Here is a 23,719-nt window from a genome sequence, read left to right as displayed (position 1 = left end):
TTGTTAGTTATATGTGTTTAGAAGTGCAAATTGGTTTCATGAAATTGTCATAGTATTTCTTTTATGTTGATGCACTAGGTTATAAAGGTTGAGGGGAGGGGAGATTGTTATAATGACTTTGGCTGTTGACAAAGAGCGTTATTGTCGAAACGCGTCCAGGCTTGACATGCCTTGTAGAATGGCTTTGTAAATAAATCTCGTCATTATTCAGCAATTGTTGGTAGTGCCGCTTTTCTACAATCCATTTTGAGATATCTAAATATGGGTCCTGCACCCATAATGGTGCACCAGCTCCGTAAGGCTAGCGTTGGAAGAACAGCAGGAGCAGTTGAAAAAAAAAAAATATATATATATATATATATATATACATATATATATATATATATATATATATGTATATATATATATATATATATTTAGTACAAGAAAACCTAGACACACCAAAGTAGTCCATAGTCCACAGTGTTTGTGGTATGTGAAACAAGTCAAAGAAAGTTCCAGATACGTCTTGTTGTTGATTATAGTTTATTCATCCCATGCTATGATGATTCCAATAGCGACAGCCGACGCGTGTTTCGTCATCTAGACCTTTTCAAGGCCGCAAAGGGTTGATATATGAAAGACAATTTACTGTCATGCAGAGACACTAACAAAAATAATTAAATGAAAAACCACGGTATCGGAAAATCCAGCGTTAGTTTGGGAAGTTTTCTTAGATCCCACCATTTAGGGTGAGTGAACCCTGAACCAAACGGTTATTAGAATCAAACAAAAGAATAGTGTCATATTGTTTTCTTCTTATGTCCATAATGCTCAAACATAGTGGTGGAGTGAGATCGGAAAAATGGATAGAACACACATAGCCAAGTATGCTTGTGGTATCCAACTTATAAGTAGAAGAAACCAGTGGACATCAGTGAGCAGGTGATATTAAGAAGGATAGTCAACCATAGCCTCCAGTGGTGAATGTTTCTCGAACCTAAAGCTAAGCAAGTGACGCTAGCCCAGTGAAGCCAGGAGACAAAAACATACCAAATTCAATGTAAATGTGTCCATAGTTGGATAACACTTCATGCTGAGTAGAGTATTCTTGAGGGGAAAGCAAAAAATCATAGACCAAACAATCACACATGGTATATGTACCAGTTACACAGTGCAACAAACAAGTTAGTTTTGTCCTTAATAATCAGTGTATTACGTTCTTATGTAGCAAAACAACAAGCGGCAACAGAAATTCGAAGGTAGTGAACTCCTGAATATAAAGTTGCACCTATTACAGTGGTTTGATTATATATATATATATATATATATATATATATATATATATATAGGCAACCAACAAAGGGAGTAAACATAACAGTCCGCAAACATACCTATTTTTTGTTGTTCTCTGGAGAAAGAGATAGTTCAATAACGACTGATAACCAAGGCCATGATAAGCTTAACACACATCGAAAAAACAAGGTAATCATTAGGAAACCTCGAGGCCTCCAAAAATATAAAGAGAAAACAATCAGGCTTATCTGTTAACATGCATCAAAAAGCATAATATACTTATGGTGAAAGAATCCCTAAGGAGAAAGTATAAGGGGGAAAAAAGAAATGATCATAATAATAAGCGATCAGAGGTACAAATGGTACACTCTTGTGACAGGGAGATCCGTAATTAGGAATCGTAATCTCCCTGGAGTAGTCACACTCGTTAATAGGGAGCCTGCAAGCAAAGCGACAGAGGTCAAATTAGTAAAGTATTATACCACACATTTCCCCTGTGGCAAAGACCCATGTAATGCCATTTAGTATAGCCATAGTCCACCTAGGGCGCTGTACGAATTGATAGGTGGAAAGACCCAAAAACACAATGCACCCAGTACCACAGATGCACTTATAATGGTGAGAGCCTTACCCGTCCAAAGAACAAGCCTCTGTGGCAGGAGCCCTGGTGGTGCATAGAGCAGCGGGCTCCAAAAACATTAACCTTACCAAAACTCCTACTTAAAATCCAAATGCGAGAAATCCAAAAGTACCAACTCAAAGTCTTACCAGGAAGTAAATAGTGTGTAGTGCGGAGTAAGTCACAGTGGTAATGCAGAACATGCCAGTGAGTATATGTGGATATAGGAAGTCAATGGAAATTGAGAGAGGACTACATTTTCCCCAAGAACCACCTCGAGGGTGGAAGAAGACTAAAGGCACCATCTTGGAATGTGTGCATGTAAACAGTGCTGTTATTGCACAGACACATATTCCATTTTAAAAACTTAATTTCTAACAAGCAAACTGCATGACACATGTTGATGTTTACAAGACCGATGCCACTGGGTTAAGGCATCAACATACAATAAAAGATTTTTATAGAAAGACGGTAAATATTGTAAATAGGAACAGCAAAATAGACAAGGACTAGTGTCATTGAAACAATATGCATTGAGATGAGCGAAATAACGGGGGCCTCATTCTCAGTAATTATGGCCACCGAATACAGTAACATATACATATGTTTCATCAGGTTACATTGATAAACTAATTTACTATACACAGAATCAGATATGGTGTATTGATCATACATTCCTCAAGGAATATGAACAAAGCCAATTATTTGTAAAAATTAAGTTTAAACATCATGATTAATTTGGCATATGCCATTAATGGTTCATTCGCCTAGGAAAATATGTAGGTCCTTCTCTGTCTTAAGACCTTCTTCCACTGCTCTAAGTCTAGATTCTGGGGACTGTCAACTTTTAAAGGTGAGGGCAAATGCGGACTGCTTTTCCAATAACTCTGGTGTCTCTGCTATGATTGTATATAATGCTGTCATAAATGCCTCTATACTAAGAAGTTGTGCTCTTATTTGGTCTCCATTGGAGGAATCTACTGTTACTGCCATCACCCTGGCAGGTGAAACACAAGGGGTTTAACAAATCATTGTTCCAACAGATTCAAAATGAATAGTCATATTTAATTTGGCTATAAGATATCTTCCTAATACGTTAGCTGGGGCAGCAGGAAAAATAATAAACAGCCATTAATGTACCTCCCTCCTACTTCAATCTCCACTGGTTTAGTGAAAGGAACCCTTATTACTTCCCCTGAAAATCCCTGTGTGTCATTTGATCTGTCAGAGATCGCATGCCCCCCCTCTTTAATACAGGATCTAGTTGCTCCTGTATCTATGAGGAATGCATGCCTTTTGTTATTTATAGCTACTGTCTCAGTAGGTTCTTCATCTTGACTGTGTGTCACTGACAATACTAGACACACAGAAATTCTCTGCGGGCACCTTCATTGTGAATATCCTCCCACAGAATTAATCTGAAAATGATTTCCTCCTCTCACAACTACACCTACCTGTCCACTTTGAGGTGAAATCACCATTGGGAGGTTTTGATCATTTTGCTGAGGCAGCATCTGTTGTGCTTGTGGCATTACCGGTGGCTGCATATTTTGTGATGGCACCTGTGGTACATATATGATTTGCAAATTAGGATGTGACTGTACTGCTGAATTCCCTAACTGATTATAAACTCCTACCTTTCCATTTTGCTCATCCCATCTGTTAGGTCTACATTCTCTAATAAAATGCCAATACCTCTGACAATGACAAACCTTATCCACTCCTTGCGACCCATCCTACCTCTTGTTATTCCTCCTGATACTCCTTGTTACTACTTCTTCCTTGTATCCTTATATAGTCCTGTTGCTGTGAGTACTGTTGGTGCGTGGTCGCCTGGACTGATCCCACAGACATTGCAGTCACCTGGGTGGCAACAGACTCTACAGTTCCTTCTACTGCTCCTCTCTTTGCAAACTTATTATGTACTAATTTGGCTCCTGTTTATTCCTCTCTTTTTCCTGTTTCTTTTTATGAAAATTTATTATATGGGTGTGTATCTCTGCCCAGGGCTTAGCATCTAATGCCACTATAATATCTAGGCTATTCTATACATCAGAGGGTAACCACATTATAAATTAATACAGCATTTCCTCCTGTAACCTCCCAACCCTGGCCTGCTTCTTGGATCCATTTCTCCTTCATCTTTTAGAGAACTGAGCAGGATCCTCTATTGGCTGTATTGACTGAGTCATAAGAGATCCAATATCTGGCCTATCAGGATACATCTTCCTCAACTGATCCCAGGTCGCTGTTCTTACTAAATTAAATGGAGACCCATCATATCTAGTTTCAGAGAGGGTAACATTTCTCATTCCAGCCTTTAGAAAAACAGTGTTTGTTTCATCTCCTATAAGAGTGCTAAGCAGACATTTTATGTTCTCCACTGTTAAGGTAGTACTTGCAGTTTCTTTTTCAAAAGCTCTAATCCATTTCCTTGTTACCCCTGTAAGCAGCAGCAACAATTTCTTAAGATTTTCCTTACCCATTTGTGGCCATGGAACATAACCAGGTGCCCCTGGTCCCTTTCATATCAGGGGCATCTGAATTATGGGAGTAGTAAAACGCTAGGGATTATGCTGTGAAGCATATTTCAGCCATACATGTGAACACTTGGGCATATAGGGATAATTCCATTCTTGATCTCCCTCCCCATAAAGAATGCATTCGTCTGTATTCGACATATCGTGTGGATCAAAATATCCTTCTTGTGGCCATGGATTAATCTGTGATGTTAGTCTTTAAATCCAATCCAGTAAATTCTCTACATCCAGCACAACAATGTGCCAACCATTCTCTAATTTTGCAACTATCTCACTAGGGTTGAGATCTGCGCTGTGCAAAGCTGATTGAATATTCATTTGCTGCACTGACGTGTCCTGTAATGTCAGTCCTCTCATTGCTTCACAAAATCCCATCCCTGTATCTGGTTGGCCATGTGTTTCCTGAAACTGCAATCTCTCAAGCTCTGTACCAATATTGTAGTTAAAGTGCCTAACTCTTGGGGGTCGAAGCAGCTCACCCATACTATCTGCACCATTTCGGATAGGCTACATCTTATTTGTTACTTTGCCAGAATCTCCCCTACTCGCACTTTGCAATAACCATGCTTGAACACTTTCTGGTGAAACTGTTGTGTTCCCCTTCTCCTTCTGTCAAGGTAGTACACTACTTTTAGTCCTATTTTTCCTATTTTTATCTTGGGATGCTGGCCATCGTGCCATACTATCAGTTCTGTCCACATAGTCACTCCACCTAACATCATCTGTATTTCTTTGCTGTGAAGTGGACATTTGTTCCCTAACTACCCTTCCTGTTGTGTCTCTCTCTTCACGTCTGTCCTCCTCAGGAGAGGCTGGGTCTAAGCATAGTGCGAACCGTGCTTCTATTTGTCCTGAAAACTGACATTCACTTATCCTTTGCTTGCTGCCTAGGTGTGCTCACATATTTTGGCTTTGGCATTTGGGATGCAACATTAAGGGTAGCTTTTGGGAATTGTCAAGGGGTCTCATTTTCGGAGTTCTCAAATCCCACTGCAGCTTCTTGTAGCTGCACCAGTGGGTAAATAATGGGTACCTTGGGAGAGGTACTCATAGAATCGCATGGGGGTGGCAAAACAGATGAGGTATTAGGAGTATTATTTTAAGGGGTCCTTAGATTTTTCACAAAATACTTGCCACAAGGCTAGAATAGTTTTTCTTTTTTGTAATCTTGTTCCCTCATACATGAGGTATGTAACAATATGTTAAATTATTTTATCATTGAATGTCCCTTCTTTTTGCCAAGGATACATATGTTTTGGGTGACTTTAGGCCAATTTGAACAATGTTGTTGTAATTTTCTCTGATAATAGGAAAAGACATTCTTCATATGTGCTAAGGGAGTTTCCATAATTAATCATCTTCTCAAAATGTCCAAATTGTACCTTCAAATATTGCACATCTTTTAAAATTTACGCACGTTTCTAAAAGCAGGAAAAGTTAGCATTTTTTGTCTTTGTCAATTATATAATACATATTAAAAAGAACATTACACAACATTACACAGTGGCCACTTCATTCATACACACTCACACTCATCAGCATAAATAAAGCATAAATAAAAAATATTAACAAATCAACTGTTTTCCTGAGGTTTTTATAAACCTAAATGGTAAATACAACTGGCAACACTAGTCCCTTCCCTCTGTGCCTAGAGTGGATAACCTTTTTAAACTATGCTTCCGTACACTATAGAGTGACTTCTGGATATTAAATCCAGGATATTAGTTTGAGTGCCCAGATTGTATTTAGGGGTACATTTTAACATCTGCTTTCCCATGTCCCTTTATGTCAAATCATTTGCTGTGCATTGGCAACCCCCATTTTCAATTTACTGAAATTGACTACATCTAATCCATTGTTAGGAATATCAAGTTACCTGGTTAAGCAACGCTCAATCAACAATATTCTGTTCTAAAATGGTAAATGCACTTGGTCACCCCTGATCACTTTTCTCCACGCTCAGAGAATATAACCTTTTCAAACAGTGCATCTCTCAGAGCATTGAATTACTTCCAGATATTAGATACAGGACAAGGTGTTATCTGGAAGTAAAGTTTAGCAACATCCATCAGCTTTTTAGCTGTCCCTCTATATCAACAAAAAACAGTTATTCAGCTCCCTCCGAATTTCAAATTACCCACATCAACCACTTTTAGCTTATCACTAGGAACAAGTGAACCAGTTATGTAGCACCTTTCCTGATATTGTGCAATGCATGTACGCAATTTTGGATGCATTGCCCTTATATCTCTTATAACCTTATATGTCTACATCTGTGTTTACCAAGGAAAAGAAGTCACATAGTAAATAAACAGCATGGAATGTTAGTCCACATTTGCCCTCACCTTTAAAAGATGTCAGTCCCCAGGATCTCACCCAACCCTTGTGCAGAGGCAGAACTTCAGAAACCACTGCATCTGCTAACCCAATCAAAGATGCTCAATAATCTATGCAACAGGTTTTGTGGTCCTCTAGTGCCAGCAGTCCGGTGCAAAAAGCAAAACTGAGACTCCTATGCTAGCTCACCAACTGTTGCAGGGTAAATAAAAACTTAAAAATGAAAAAGAAGACAAACTCTTATTTGGCAATGAAAAGACAGCCCATTACTTTCACTACAGGGAGATCGACCCTCTTCACACAGGCAGATAGCCAGTCTCAAATTACTGTGACACAGACAGCGCCTTATGTATAAAACCACCCAGTACTTTATTAAAAAACAGTAAATAATGATTGACTGTCCTGTTACAGAATGAAACAGAAAGACATTTGAACACTAGTGACCTCATAACCACTTAACTCTAAACTAATCTACACATTCTTTACTTGTGGCTTTAACAATACTTTCCAAACTACTCATTCTTCACTCGTGAATACATGCATTAATACAGAAAATACAATTTTAATACAATGTGTGCCTTATCATTGTAACCCTAAGACCTCTGTGTAGTCTCAGCTGATTAGACTTCCTGCACTCATTGTCTAATCAAGTTTACAATCTATTTGAAAACACAAAGTACGTGCCAGTGAGCCTGTGTGCTTTGGGTTACACATTTCTGTATGTTTGCTAGACACGAGTTAGCTTTTAACTGCAACCTTGTTAAGTTATTTATTTCAGTGTGAACTCTTCACTTTATTCTGGTCAGCATTGGATTTGGGCCTTCAATGTTCTTTTATTTCAAACATCGTGACATTTTCCGGCAATGTCTGCTGTTGAGCTTTATGTTCGCGTACATATTCTACACTTCCCGTCGCAATAGATTCTTTTGGAACAAGGAGATTTTAAGATTGGAGATATATGAACTTACAAATCATTCATAATTAATGTATATTGTGTAGCATTGGTTCTTAACCTTTCAAGTTCTCTTGACCACAACTGATTCACGAATAGAAACGTATCACCCTGGCCCTAAGCAATTTTGACAATTTGCACCTTATGACAATATGCAAAAACAGATAAATATGTACACATCAAAGTAATACACAAATGGTAAAATATTTTATGAATTCACAAACAAAAAAACTATACAAAAATTAAAAAAATTATTTTAAAGGGAATGGTTGAGCTTGTCAAAATGTGGTTTTATTTTGAAAAGACAGAGCTATATGATGTACTCTACCATACCACTTTGTCTTCTCTGCTCCAAATGCATGTTCTTGTTGTCTGCGAATACTTGTGCTTTTAATTGAGGCCACCATTACTCATACTAGATTGTTTTGCACTGCTCTGACAAATCAAGTTAAGGATGCCAACTTAAATTTTATCCTCAAAATTCAAATTCTTGTACACACATGCATTCCACAAGATTTTGAACAAGTGCAGCACTGAGGCTGGGATGTCACAACACTAAATGCATGCTCATTTAAAACCTTTTGGTACAGGCTGCTACGTGTGTGCCTATGTAGAGCATAGTTACTTAGGCTGTGACTTGGGCTACTCCAAATAACCATGACCTTCAATGTAAGAGCTACTTTTCAGTATGTGGTAAACTTAAAACATTCAGGATGGTGATGTGCAGGGTCAAACTGGCACAGAAAATAGACCTGGACATAAAATTAAAAGGTGTACCTATTAATGAATTCGATATCCAAAAAAGTGACCCACATTTGTAAATCAGGGTAGTTTTAAATGTGTAAACATCCACTGTAAAACTGGTTTTCACTCTATGAGAGACTGCTTGAGATTTCTCTTGCTGCAGGTAGTTTGTGGTAATTAATATTGGATAAATCAGCAGTAAAAACCAGGCCACCAGACCATAAAACAGGCCATAAACAGTCACAAAAACAGTCCATATACTGATCTGTGAGACCAGTTGTTTGAAATTGGGTTACGGTTGACCGAGGTGTGAGCCCTGGTCAAGCAGCAACCACAATCCTAGTCAGGGTAAGGCAAGCAAACCCCAAATTAACCTTTGGTCACACCCTGGTAGCTTGGCACAGAGCAGTCAGGCCTAACTTAGAGGTAATGTGTAAAGTATTTGCGCAACACTGCAAACAGTAAAACAGTGAAAACACCAGACAAAAAGGATTCCCCACCAAGTTAGAAAATAGAGCTTAATTTAATTAACAAACAAGACCAATACAACAAAAATCCAATCATTATAACCGGAGTTATAAATTTTGTAAAGAATAAACTTCATATATAGCGCCTCAAAGCATAAAGCTCCAACTGCAGCTATATGGTTGCGCTGGGCAGGATCAAAATCAAAGGTTAAATTCGACCGGGATGGCATGCAGTTTGGATACAGCCTCAAATTAGTCCTGCTGAAGGTTTACCTTCTCAAGTTTTGTGCAAGAATCCTGGTCACATTGGAGAGAGTCGCAGGGAGCAAGGAGAGCATTGCTGGTGGTGGTCGGTGTGGCGCAAGAAGCAGGCGAGAACTTTGTGTTGGCAGTTCTCCATGCGCTGATGATACTTGCTGTGTGAAGAGAGGGGCTTTTTGTAACTTGCGCTGAATTTCAGTGCAAGTGACACGATTCCAGTGCCAGCGAGTCTAAAAGCTTGAATTAAAGAGCTTGAGAGCCACACCATAGGGTCCAGAAACTCTTTGGGGTCAGGAACTGAAGACGGGTCCACAAGCTGTGGGGAGCCTTTTTTGTCCCTGAGGCTCAGATCAGGAGGTCAGCAGATGAGCCCTTTGAATCATTCTGTGATCCTGGGATCAAGATACGTTGGAGGTTCCATTTTGACTCCCCAGGCAAGAGAGCAACAGGTCAGCAAGGCAGCAGGTCGTTGAGAGTAGCAGTCCAGCAGAGTGGCAGTCCTTCCAGAAGCACAGCCGTCCTTCTTCCTGGCAGAATACCCACAAGTCCAGAAGTATACTGAAGTGGTGGTGTCTGAGGTCCTTATTAATACCCTGGTGCCCTGGCGCTGGAAGGTAGTGGAAGCTTCTAGACAGTGGCTTAGAAGTGCATGGACTCTCCTGCCTCCCCTGCCCTGGCCCCAAGCTGCCTGAAGTGAGAATGCAGGGGTGTTAGGCCTTTTGCATGGAGACAGGATACAGTCGAGAAAGGTGTAAGTGAGGACTGTGCATAGCTCCATCCCCATCCTGCCAGCAGATGGCCCAATCCAGGCACACCTAATCCCATTCCTGTGTGATTGTCTGAGAGGAATTCACAAACGCTAACTGCCAACTGCATGTGACCAGAGAGAGGTAAAAGGCAAGAAAGGCAAGAAAAAGCCAACTTTCTAAAAGTGTCATTTTCATAATTGTAATTTAAAATCAAACTTCACAATAAGTTAGAATTTGAAATTGTGATTCCAGTGGCACTTAACATGAGAGTGCCATCTCTTCCCATTTGGAAATTACACTTAAAAATGTAATATGGTAACCCTAATGTTATCCTATAGGCCTTGCAGCAGTGAAAAATTAATTTAAGAGGTTTCAACTGCCAGTACATGTTAAACATAAGAGTACATGTCCTACCTTTTAAGTACACCTTGTTCTCGGGGCTGTCCAAGGTCTGACCTAGGGGTGAAATATATGCACTAATAGAGAAGGTTTGGGCCTGGAAAATGATTTATTTTGCCAGGTCACCATGGCAGTTTCAACTGTACCCACAGCCTCTGTGGTGGCAAGCTTGAGACATGTTTAAAGGGCTACTTAAGTGGTTGGCACAATCAGTGCAGGCCCACTAGTAGCATTTATTTTGCAGGTCCTGGGCACATGTAGTGACACTTTACTAGGGACTTACAAGTAAATTAAATATGCCAATTGGTTATATGCCAATGATACCATGTTTTAGGCAGAGAACACAAGCACTTTAGCACTAGATAGCAATAAAGTCCTAAAGCCAACAAAAATGAATTGAAAAAATAGGAAGAGGAAGGCAAAATGTTGGGGGGTGACCCTGCAGAAAGGGCCAGGTCCAACACCAGCCTTTCAGACACTACCAGATTGCCCCATGGGCCGATCCTGTTGATGTGGAAAATCACCTAAGAGAATGGTCTCTAAACTCACAAGTTACTCACTTATCCACTCACATCTCTTCAGTGAGTCAAACACCCGCTCCAGAGATCTATCTCTAACCTGCATTTAGCTAATGCCTTAACTGCACATGTTGCCTGACCAATGAAATTGTGAATAAGTCTGCCCTGCTGCCTCTGTTACACTGGTTATGGAAAATTGCTTTTGTTACTGTCTATGGGAGTGGGAAGCACACATTGCTACTGCAGTCCTGTACCAATTTTGTGAGGAAGTAAAACTTGCACTGCAGCTGTCGGATCTGTATGTGAACTGTGATGGGGAAACTTGCAATGCTGCTGCCCTACCTATATATGTGTTCTCTGAAAGAGTGATGCTTGCACGTTTTTGGTCTAAGGTGTGCCTATTCTATGAAGAAGGGGTGTTTCCACTGCATAATGGTGTCCCTCTGTTTACTAATTAAAAAAGGATATATAGAATGTAGTGGAATAACATGCCCTGTGAACAGGAACTTTTCCACAATATTTGATGGACGATGCCTGTAGACCTGAGAAAGTTCCTATACCCAAAGTGGCAATATTCAGTTGTCAAAAGATGTTGACAGAAGGAAGAGAGAGGCAATCTCCCTTGCTCTACTTTGTGTTTTTAGTCTTGTGGCAGGGAGACATCAGTAAAAACATTTTTAGCTCACCCACATGCAGCTTAAGTATAGGGTTGAGAGTTTAAGAGAGGGAGAACATATCTGCTGGTATAAGAAAAAAACCTTACCAAAACTAGCAAACCCATACCTAGGAGACTGTTCAAGTGGACAGTAGTACTCTTGGATGTTTCCAGTGCTAGATGTGAAACCCACTGATGAATCGTACCACGCTAGTTAGGTGGGTTCCATCATCCTATATGAGTACATGACTACGGTAATTAATTCTGCCAGAGGTTTGGCACTTTTTTCCAGTTTTGTTGTGCTGCTTGTGTTCTTATGTATGTTTACGGAGAGTGTACAGCAGTCATTTAACTCCTCGCTCCCCCTGCTCATTGTGTTAGCTACCTATTTGTACCTATCCTGTATAAGTGACAGAATTGTGTAATGCTCCTTCTGCCACTGTCACCATGTTCTTATTTATTATAAATGTTAGGGAAAGCTCCTTTGCTACAATGTGTTGTACCTTTGTAGTGTAGTGAAGCTCTGTAGAAAAAACTTTTCACTTAAAAAAACAAAATCCTTATTGCCGATGCTTGTTCTTATACAAAATATGAATAAAAGAGTGAACCTTTACAAATATGTGAGCAGTTTACCTTTTGGTTGTAGGTGTGAAACAAGCAGATTTTGAAATGGACTAGATGATTTTGTAACATTCTAAAAAATACCTTACCACTTCAGAAAACTCCCTGCCTGAAGGTTGCTAGGATGACTGTTTGTGCTCTATGCCTAGTCATTAGGATCTCTTGGCTTTTTAAATGTTGTTGTTTTATAGAAACGTTGTGGGTCTGTTTTTAAGGGCAAAATAGAAACCCCTTCATGTTTTCCTTTTAAGGCATAACATTTATCAATCATTAGTTTTATCAGTGTTTTAATAACTACAGATGATTACAAAAGTATGTACGTGAATAAGTGTGCATCAGTCTGATACAATTGTGGGCAATAATTAAAGACTTCAACAACAGACTATGTGCAGTGAGTTGATGAGTGGTAACTGATATGCTTTTATTTATTGCTGTTTTGCAGATAACCAGCAGTTTTGCCCCGCCCTCATTTAGTCAGTGTGGTCAGGTGAGTTTTTTTTTTGGTGTATATGCCTCCTCTCCACCTAGCTCAATGCCGGCGAAGCATGGGATCCCTTCGCCGGTACATCACATTCAGCTTCCTATTGCTCTAAGGAATGATATGTACAATGACTGGCTAAGTTTGTCATGTTCCACTGATGTTGTTTCAAAGAGGCATCAGTTAAGAGATATGCCTCTGAAAAACTGGTGGCTAATAAAGATATAGGTATACAGATAGATGGACTGGAGCAAAAGTATAGGCATGTTCTGTCAATGCAAAAGAATAGAAAATAGAACATGCACGTGGGAAGAAGCAAATCAGAACATTTTCCTTTGCAAAGCGGGCAGTGAATAAAACAGACCGAAATCAGAGGATCTGGAGAAAATCTGGGCACCTGCTAACAGAGGTGGGGAAATAAAACAGACTCAGGAAAACAAACACGTTCCTGGGTGAAGTAGAGGAATTAAGAAAGGCATTAGTAATTTGGTCAGTCGGACCCATGCCGTAAATCAGGAGCTGAATTAAGAGAGAACAAAAGGAATTGTTGGGAGTAGGAAAAATGAATGATGGAAAGAAGGAAAGAGGAACCATTTGACGGCCTGAAAAGTATATGTTCCACAGAGTTTGCGATAAGGTTTACCTTTTTTGACCATGTCAGTGTGAATTTTAACAATAAATGCTAATTTCTGGATGCAGCAAAGTTGAAGGAGAGTGTTGTGTGACCCTCTCTTTCCTGGGTGGATAAACGACTAGAGACCCAGGTATTTCAATATGGGCATGTCCAAGTCTACAATTACAGGTACACTTCTAAAAGGTCATTGTTCAAATTGAGTGCCACTACTGTCAGAAATCAAAAGAGGGGCCAAGTGTCTGCAGACAATCTCAAAGCACAAGAGAGGGACTGGCAAAAACAATATCAGTGGTATTCTAGAGAGATGTGTGCTGAGGGCTGGCTGATGAGATCCCACTGGGGTGCAAATGTATTTATGCATGTAGAGTGTGGCCAACAGGTAGGACCATGGCTGCTAATTTGCACATGTAGACATTTTCATGGGTGGTCTGGTCAGTTCTCCAATGTTGCACGGCTGGTCTTAATTCAATGGGCAGGTCACCTGTCTCAGGGTTATTTGCTGAGTGATCCTTTGCATAATCCTCATTTTGTGAGGCAGACAACAAGGAAGCACTTTAGGTCAGGATCAGCGGTAGACATTATTCCTAATTTAGTCTCACATAGGAAAGCTCAGCCTTAAACACCAGGATGCACTCTTGGGGTCAATACATAACTTGTGAGTATGGCTCCTCAAAGTACGGGTAGCAGAGTCCAGTACATAATAATTTTAGGAGACCTTGACAGTGGCCACACCCCATCCAGCCGCTCAGCAGAGACCGTATATTCTTGATATTTCCTGGACAAACTGGGTGGCCCAACTAGGAGGGAAGGCATGTGTGTTCCACCATTAATGCTCGCCATCCGAGAACAGCTTTCAGTTAATAACTCAACATCAAATTCAACAGAGTAAAAAATTAATTACACCAAATCAACCTTGAAGTTTATCCATAGATAAAAATGAGAGGTTATTTTTTTAGATGAAAGTGGGTGGAACTTTAAGTGTCCAAGAGTCCGCAAGAACTGACATAAAGGCAAGAACATTGCATTTGGCACAGAGCAATGTGCTGGGTCAAATTTGAAAAAAAAAGTCGTAGCATGGGATTTCAAAACACAGGTCCACACTTTCATTCAGATAGCATCTATGTAACATTAAATTATGCACTTCTAGCTAATATTAACTTCTGAGCCTTATACAACGATATACTCTAGGATGAATTACTTATAACATATTTAAATTTAGAACTGCTATAACGTAACATCCTCATATTATAGGATACATCACCGACCATGTCTATCAACTTATAACCAGCATAGAATATTTTATAAAGAACAAGAACAATACAGATAATGCCAATGCACCTATAACTAGTACACAATGAGATCAGTAGGATGAGATCTCAATACGATATGTATTATGATACATCACTGATGACGTCTATTAACCTGTAACAAGGATGAAAATTAACTCCTTCTTCACAACAGCATCAACTAGATCTGTGGAACTAACACTCCTGTGCTAAGCCCAAATAGTGCCACTATTCTCATTACTGAATGACTAACTTGATGGAACATAAAGCTGAATATAAGACTACTTCAAAGTGGTCTACATACAACTCGGTTAAAAAACAAACATCGGGCAATTTCATGCCTGGTGTTGGGGGCTCAAGAAAGCATGAAGTTCAGATCCATACATCCACAAAACATAACTGATAACTGTGCAGGGTATGAAACCACAAAATTGAACGCCATGAGCAGCCATTAAGAAGGAAACTCATGTAGCTGCTTGAATATGTTGTGTAACAGTGCCCGGCGAGAAGGAAACAACGGGTTCCCTTGTAAACTCAGTGCCCAGGACCACTCTGCAGAGGTCATTAGACATTGTAAAGCAAATTGAGAAGAACAATATACCAAACACAAACACAGGAGAAATCTTACCCCCCTAATAAAAAACTCTATATATTTTGGCCACCGATGTCTTCTAAAATACATCAGTTAAATGGAAGTGGCAATCTTTTCAACCGCATGGTTCAGAAATGCAGGTGTTGGTTAAAAACTGCCTACGGGCACTAAAGTAAACCTTTAAAATAAATACAACCCAATGCCTGTGTAAACAGGGTTAGTCTCACTTGGGTGTAGTTACATAAATGAACCTCATTGACCCTTGAATTAGTGTCTCCAGATCGAACAAAATGTTCTCCCGTACGTGCGAAAGCTACCCCTTACTTCCATGGTGAGTGTGCTTCTCCTAATACAATAGCTAGGAAAGTTCAATCATATGGTGAAAAAGATATCCTATTTTAAAGGCCTACTGAAAACGACAGGAGGTTGTGGGAAATGCAACCATGTAATTTACAGTCCGATGGCTTTATATTGGCTACATGCAAAGTGAGAGCCCGTTTACGGCTATGATCTAGTACAGTGTTGTCAGCCCTTATGGGTGACAAGAGATGTTTGGTTGTTTCTGAAGAACACAACATAAATAAAAAATAAGGGGCACTTTTATCAATATGTGACAGCACAGCAAGCCACTTCGCTGTGCTGCATGACAGGGAAAGGGCAGGAATGTGCCATATTTAATATAAAACAGTGCATTCCTGCCTTTTCCCAGTGCTGACGCACACTGTGCTCCTACCACAAGTGCAGGCACACTCTCACCCTGGTACAAGGGTGCCTGCGTTGTAAGCAGGATTGTTTTTGTGCAGGAAGGGTCACATTCCTGCACAAAAACAATCCCATGAGTCATTTTGCTCTTTCCTCTCCCAAGCAGCATGCAGCATACATAGAAAGAGAAAAAAACGAGGAGAAATAAACACATTTTACCTGGTGGGGCATAGCAGTTTTGGCACATTCACTGATCTACCACTTATGGTAAATCTGGGATTGCGTCAAAATCCATGGGTGCTACAAGGGAACACCCACGCACCATCCATGGAACGCCTCCGTGGGGCTGAGTAAAGCAACACAGCAACTTGTGTTGCTCTGTATTACTCTGGATTTATCAAGCTACTCAATCCCTGCAATTGCTAAATTAATGTGTCTGCCCCAACTGAAAAAATCACATCGTTCTGAATTCTGGTTGCTGAGTAACCATCCACCTATCATTGAGGCACACAGATTTCCGCATGTGAACACAATATGGAAAAGAGCAGAATACACCTGTAATATAATTGATATGCCTCATACCACACTTCTTTAGCATATGCCAGGGTTTACGTCCTTTTGGATGCATACAAAAAGAAAGTGGAAGAACACCAGACATCAATGTCACCAGGCCGATGCCATGGAACTGGCAATAAAAACAAGCCCTGTTGATGTTTTTGTTGGACCCTAAGGTTGTACCAAGCACTAATAGTGGAAATGGCCAGAGTAATACCACACATGTGCTCCTGAGTAAATGACAAAAGCCATCGGTTTTCACATGACAAAGCAGACAAGACTTACATACTTTTACAAATAGCACAATTTCAGCAAAATAGCAGATTAAGAGAGTTTTCACTTGACCCCACAATATACACTAAACTAGATCATTCATCTTACATATGTACATGAGCAGGTAATAATAGTCGCCAATATGCAATTCCACCCAGTTATTAACCAACAGCAGCCCATTTATCATATCCACTTCATACATTACAGTTACAATACCCAAAGACCCCTTGCTAGTCCTGGAAACCCAATAGTTCCTCCATCGTTCCCCCTTCCAGCTCCTGTTTCCATGTGCCAATCTCCACTGACTACACCTTCCTTTTAGAGTGATCCTCTGTGGAAGTGCAGGAGCCTCTTTGTCAACTTAAGAGAATATGTCTGTTTTGCTCCTATTTATCACAATGTTTGAAGTAGTGGTTTGATTGTGACCAAGGCACTCAGTTATGTCAAAGATGCACTTGTATTAACTGTAAGCCCAGGTGGAAGAAAATGCCCACCGACTTAAGCAGGTGGTGTAAGGTGACCTCATCCTAAAGTGACAGTTTCAGCTGTCATTCCTCAGTTTCCCTAAACTGAGGTGGCATGAAAGGCAAAAGAATGATGCGTTGGAATACCTCAATGAGCGATTGCCAGTGAGTAGACATATTCCAAGCATTCCTCTCGTCACTTTTATGTTTGATGACTTCCTCAATTACCACCATGTTGTGCATACTTTCCTCTCTACTAAAGTGTCTCTGTAATGACCAAGATGGCAGCCACTTATAATATTTAGACCCAAAGATTTTGTGAGGCAAACCTTTAGAAGCAGTATTCCACCTTCTGTGCTCTACAGATAAGGCTGGTTCGCAGGTATGCTTTTCAAACCTTCATGCTTTCCAGAATAGGGTTTGGAACTTGCTGTGAATCCCTTGCACCATGTAATGGTGGCCGCAATAAAATGTGTAGATCAAACATAGTTCTGCCTATACCATAAAGGCCGATGGAGAGAAATGCGCCCTCATCTAATTAGGTTTGAATGTTTATGCAAGTTTTATTCCCCTTAGATACAGATCCTCAGATAGGCTGCCCATTACTGTTAATATGTGCAAAGCATGAACATTTTGAAGCACACCAGGTATTTTTCTGTAATGCAAATATATCAGAAGTATTTGTATATATGTATAACAAACCATAAAAAGATCTGATTAATGTTCTACACTTCCTGCCAAGTATGGTGTAATTGTGCTCGGCAACTTTCATTGGAACAGATAGCAAACATTTCAAAAGATTATTGTTTGGAGGAACGAATTTTGATTTGGGGAATCTTTTCCTTGCAAGGAGGGGCAGCTATTAATTTTCCCATTGTGTGGTTTAACAAACATCTCAGTGTAATAGGATGCCCATATCTTATGGTTATCTCACCTGGATAGGGGCTCCCAGATGCCTAATTTCATCCTCCTATGCCTTCAATGTCAATTTTTTCTTTAAGACAATCTCTTACTAAAGATATAGGTACCAAATGAATTGCTTGCGGGGAGATATCTGTTAGTTTTGTCCATCTTAGTGTTAAAAAATGACCCCAATGTAGTCTTAGTGGTCAACGTCATACACTAAAAAATATTTTCTGTCTCTGACCCTAAAGGTTTACCAGCTAGGGGGCGAGAGAGCCTCTCTTGCATCTATCCTCATATGAAGTTCTAGTACGATCTGGGAGTCCTTTAGTAGGAAAAGCAGGAGTAATTCTGAGAAAAAATAAATCAATGTGAAAATGCTGCATGAATTACCTCACCCTCTGTGCTCCAGTGTCAGAAATGTAATTCAGAGCATGCAATATTAGACTTTTACTCAGTTTTGCTCATGTCAGAAACATAATTGGCTCATTCCCTTCTGAAAAGAGTCAGCTCTTCTCTTGGAGAGGGGCCCTTACCAAGGCAAGGCTTGGTTCCAGCTGTGGCGTCTGGTATTAGAGCGGAGTGCTGGGTGCCAAGTCGAAGAGAAGCAGAGGCTGAGGCTGCGAGGAGGAGCTCAGGACCGAAACCCTAGCCCCGAAACTCCTGCCAATTGGAGCGGAGGCCAGCCGGGCCGGGGCTGAACTCTCTACCCTCGAATCCTCCCTCAAAACTGGAGCCCAGCCGCAGCCCCTGCCAATCTGAGCAGTGGAAGTAAATGCCGCGAGGAGCTCGCGGAGCCCAGCCGGGGCCGGGCCGAACTTTTTACCCCTGAATCCCCCATCAAAACCGGAGCCTAGCCGCAGCTCCTCAGCAGACCAAGGAGGAGGAAGCAGAGGCTGCGAGGAGGAGCCCGGCCCAAGTCGGGGCCAGGCTGCACTTTCTACCCCCTGCAGCTCCGCAACGGTATTTTTGATGCCGGTGAGGGGAGGCCGGTCGGGACTCTTTTACTTAGTCGACGTCCACTCCTCTTCTCTCCTGTCCCCTGCCTCTGGTCTTCCAGCTTCTTTCGACCGGTTTCTGTTCCACGGGCTCCCTACCTTCTGCCCAGTTCCAGTTTGCCCGGGCTGCCCCTCGGGGTGGAAGGAATCAGGGTGGCAGTAGGCTGCAGGCTGCATGAGAGAGGTGAAGTAGAAAGAGTGAAGTGGACACTAAAAAAACATCAACAGTAGGAGCATCAGTATCAGAAGTAGCAGAAGGACAGGGGCCTCCAGTCAGCACACAGGTTTGGTTAAGGTGGGGGACGAGCGCAGCTGCTGTAGTCAGCCGCTGCTGAGTGTGAGCCCTGTGGGTTCACAGAAGCGGCCCAGCTAGGCTGGGTGCAGCTTGTGAACTCATCAGTGAGACCCGCTTGCCTCCCCACCCAGAGGGTACCCCTGAGCCCTCCACCCTCTCCAAGTCTGCCAGGAAACTCTGTCAGCAAGGCTACAGATTTAATCTAGTCATCAACAAAGCACACACTAAAGCAGTGTTTCTCGATCACTTGGAGAATTAAGGACTACTTTCAATAAATCTCGCCATTGCTGCTGCCCTGTTCAACGTCAGCAGTTAAGCTAGCATAATGCGATCCGGCAAGCTGCAGGTGGATCCCAATAGAGGGAGGATAAGACCCCAAAAAGAACAAGGCATTGTTCCCTAGTGAATCCGCCAGAAGTAAGTTTAAGTACTTCTGGAACGGAAGGGATACAGCCCATGGAACAGAGGGAAATCAATTTGGAATTATCATCAACGTTGTCAGCGAAAAAAGTTGAGTACAAAATCACAGATTTCTTTACTACTGGGCACTTACGATCGCAGGAAAATAAAGAACCAATAGAACAAACAGATGCAATAACAGACACGGTAACAGGTCTTAATTTTGAGAAAGATCTCCCCCCAGGAAATCAGTCTTCTAATTCGCAAGAGCCTGAGAGGTTAGACTCCAATAAGGAAAGCTCAAAGGTTGAAATTGACAGTCCAGATTGTTCAGGGTCGATTTTAGACCTGGATTTTAGCGTCTGGGAGGATAAATCTCCAAGCCCTCGGACAAGGAAGGAGATGGACTTGCCGGGCTCTGTTGGCATTCACGACCATGCCCTGATGGAGCTGGTTGACATGGACTCCCTTGAGGGTGACACAAGCACGGCACAAGGGAAAAATGTTTTACCTTATGAATCCAGTCAAAAGCATGAAGAGGAAATATTGCAAACTATCAATTTTCTAAGTCCATTTCAGGATCATACCCACAATTCCCAGCCCCAATCAGATGTCACAGCCAACACATGGGGCTCACCCTTGTCAACATTGGACATTATGGCAACTGCAATAAAGCATCAGGCAGATAAACAAGATATTCAAGTCGACCTGCTAAACATCACGGCTAAATATATTGTGGGCATTGACTCTAAGCTACAAGCCCTCAATGACTTGATCCAGAGAGCCCAAAAAAATAACTATGTCCAACATGTGGCGTGCGACTGTGCGATTTTAGGGAATAATCCTCAGATTATTGTCCTCATTCTTAATGATATTTTAGTGGAAGTTACAGCCCAGTTTTAAAGCGAAAAGAAAAAGCAAAGGAAAGCAAAGACAAAAGCAAGATCAGTTAATCAGAAAAGCATATGTCAATTCCTTACACGGCAGAAGCAGCCAGTTGTACAAAACATCAGTAATGCCGATGCTAATGCTCTTTTATCATCTGATACTAAACAATCCGTAGCTATAGAAGAAAGTCCCACTTCAGGCTCAAACTCTCAAAGAGCTCTTGTACCCCCGGTAGTCGGGGCCAAAGATGTAAGGAACAAAGTTCCTTTTTTGAACAAACAATGGGGGGAAAAAACAACGTGGCAAAAGTGTTGTATTCAACCAGCAAGTGGATAAGCAAAAGTCCTGTTCCCAGGGAATGCACGCCAGAGAATTTACCACCAATTACAGAGTCTAGTGGTATAGCAGAACGCCTGCATACGGCAACAGGGGCCATCAATCAGGAACATGAAAAAGTGGTCAGGGGCCAAAGAAGGAAAGAAAGGAGTCCATCTAGCCCTAGTTTGCAGTCAAACTATCTATCGCATTACCAACAGGAAAAAGGTCATAAGCGATCAAACCAAGGCATTGAAGTATTTACGAAAGTCTCATTACCGGCGGTGCATTCAGAGGCGCATAAATTGCTCCTCATTCCTCACTTTAAATCAGAGGGGAATTTTGACACCCTCGATAGAGGAAATATTTTAAAACTAATAGGACAAATAAGAGACCTATTCCAGTTCTTATCAGTGGATCTGCTTTCTGTTGAATTTAAACCCCACCCACTTAGGAGTGATCGAGAGGCCACACTAACCACTTGGCCCACAGCAGACCTTGTGCATCAACTAATATCGTACTCTGACACATTTTATTCATGGGGCATCGAACTACGACAAATAGACCGTCCCCGCTATCCAGGTCCCCTACGGGCCCCCAGACCCAATAATAAATCAGTAGTAAGAGGGGCGACAGAGGCAGATACAACCACTTTGGCAACGGGAAATTTAACAGTTGTGAAACATGATGGTGAAACAGGACTAGGCCACATTCTCTGGGCCTCCAATGACTCCCTGCCTCCTATACTGCAAAAATGTCCCTGACAACAGTCTAAAGGTCAGGAACCAAGGTGTAAATAGTCCATATGTCAAAATTTGCTTATGGAATGTCCATGGCATCCAATCACTTCTTCATGATCCAGAAGTACAAGCTTTTTTCCTGGTGTACGATATTATGCTACGCCAAGAAACCTGGAGCACAGAGTCAATTGTGGTGTCTGGGTACGATGCCTCACATATTCCAGCAATGTCCAATAGTAGATATGGTCATGCAAAATGAGGCCTGGCAACCCTGGTCTCTATGGTCCTCATATGCAACAAAATCTCAATTGACATGGTCAAACTGGATTCAGGCAACCAAGATCACTTTTGGAAGACCTCGGTGCAGCCAACCAGACTTAATCATCATAAATGTGTACATTCATTCAAAAAAAGCTCTAAAAGCGGAGAAAATGAAAACTCTGGGTAAATTCATTAAAAGCATGCTGAGACAATATCAGGAGTCCACATTTATCACTAGTGGCGATTTCAATCTTAATCTGTTGCCCCCAAAAGGAAGAAATGTGAAGAGCCAAGTTGCAAGTGTTCATAGGCAACAGCTAGAGAAACTAAGTCTAGCTTTATTAAATGGAAACAGTGAGAAGGACTCTCCGGCATCTATAACCTTTGTAAGTGGTAAAAAAAGCTTAACCATCGATTACACCCTGGTAAATACTTCTCAGAGGGCCCTGGTAAGGAGTTTTCAAATTAAATGCAGAACAGAGAGCGATCATTTTCCACAATCCTTGGAGCTAGCATATAAACCTGAGTTGTTGCTGCCCTTAAATGACCTAATAAGTCCTCCAGTGATGTTTAATCTTAAGAGACTGAAATGGTGTGTGAAAGGGTCAGTGGTAGTGATGGACGAGGTGTACCAGTTGGCAGGCGCCCTGGAAGAGAGAAAAATCATTGCCGACAGGCAAAAAAGGAGCCCACTCTCAAAGTGGATTGGAATGAAGACTGGGCCATGCTATGTCGCAGCCTGTTGACAAAATTTCTGGCCACCTCCTACTCTAATTCCCAGGGATCGTCTTTTGCTTCAAATAGGGTCTGTATTTGTCAACTTTGGTTCAACGAAGGTTTGCTCAATCAGAAACTTCAAATTGCTTATCACACCAGGAAACTGGTAAAAGCGATTCATCTGGGAGAAGGCGGAGAGAAATTCACTTTATGGGCCATGAAAAAAAAGTACAGCTTAGATTGTTGGTCCACAAAGAAAAGCTTTCACGAATATACAGGGTCAAAACTATTGTGGGCAAGCCGAGGCAAAATAGTAAACTCTTTTGGGGGTTAGTGAATGATCTGGCATGGGGGAAGAACAGACACCACAACTGTGGGATAAACTGAGCCACCTGGGAAAGTCATGTCAGCAGTCTGTATGGGCTAACAAATAGGCTGACAAGAGGCAGAGCTAGGCTCCTATTAGTACTGACGGGGACTGAACCATCTATGAGTAGCAATCACTTGCCAAATCTCTAAGACGAGGGTAATCCTTCGGGCATCACCGAGAAGAAAGACCAAAATCTAGTTTGGGAGCTTGCACAATTAGTCGGCCTGACCAAAAAGCTGAAGTCTGAAGGGGCAGCTGGACCAAATGGCCTTCCGAATGCAATCTTCAAAGCCGACACAGCATATTGGGTGCAGTATTTTCTGCCACTCTTCAACTCCACCGCCTACATCAACCAGATCCCAGAATCATGGAGAGGCAGTATAATTCATACCGTCTATAAAAGCGGAAATCCCGTTCTGCCATCAAATTATAGGCTGATAGCCTTCACTGATGTAGAAGCCAAGCTCTATGGCTCATGTTTGTTGCAGCACCTCCAGACCAGGGTCGATGAAACAAGCTACCCCTGAGGTTTCAAACAGGCTTTAGGGCAGGCATGGGAACATCATCAAATTTAATCGGTCTCTCCCTCATAGTGGAAAAAGCCTGCCATAGGAAGCTGGGCCTTTACGCATGCTTTATTGATCTCAAATCAGCCTTTGACCAGGTCCCCAGGGAAAGGTTGTGGGCTAGGCTGGCTAATTGGGGTATCCCT

The 23,719-nt window shown here is 41.5% G+C and overlaps 1 protein-coding gene across 2 annotated transcripts in view; it reads left to right on the top strand.

The window, feature by feature from the left end:
* Window positions 1-23,719, top strand: part of LOC138259816 (galectin-4-like) — a 300,965-nt gene that overhangs the window by 220,468 nt on the left and 56,778 nt on the right. For both annotated transcript variants that reach the window (XM_069207710.1, XM_069207709.1), the window contains one exon: window positions 12,580-12,624. In XM_069207710.1, coding sequence (XP_069063811.1) covers window positions 12,580-12,624 — 45 coding nt within the window. The remainder of the gene's footprint in view (window positions 1-12,579; window positions 12,625-23,719) is intronic.

The sequence above is a fragment of the Pleurodeles waltl genome, chromosome 9 (assembly GCF_031143425.1).
Source record: "Pleurodeles waltl isolate 20211129_DDA chromosome 9, aPleWal1.hap1.20221129, whole genome shotgun sequence".
Classification (NCBI taxonomy): domain Eukaryota; kingdom Metazoa; phylum Chordata; class Amphibia; order Caudata; family Salamandridae; genus Pleurodeles; species Pleurodeles waltl.
This window is presented reverse-complemented; position numbering and strand designations above follow the sequence as displayed.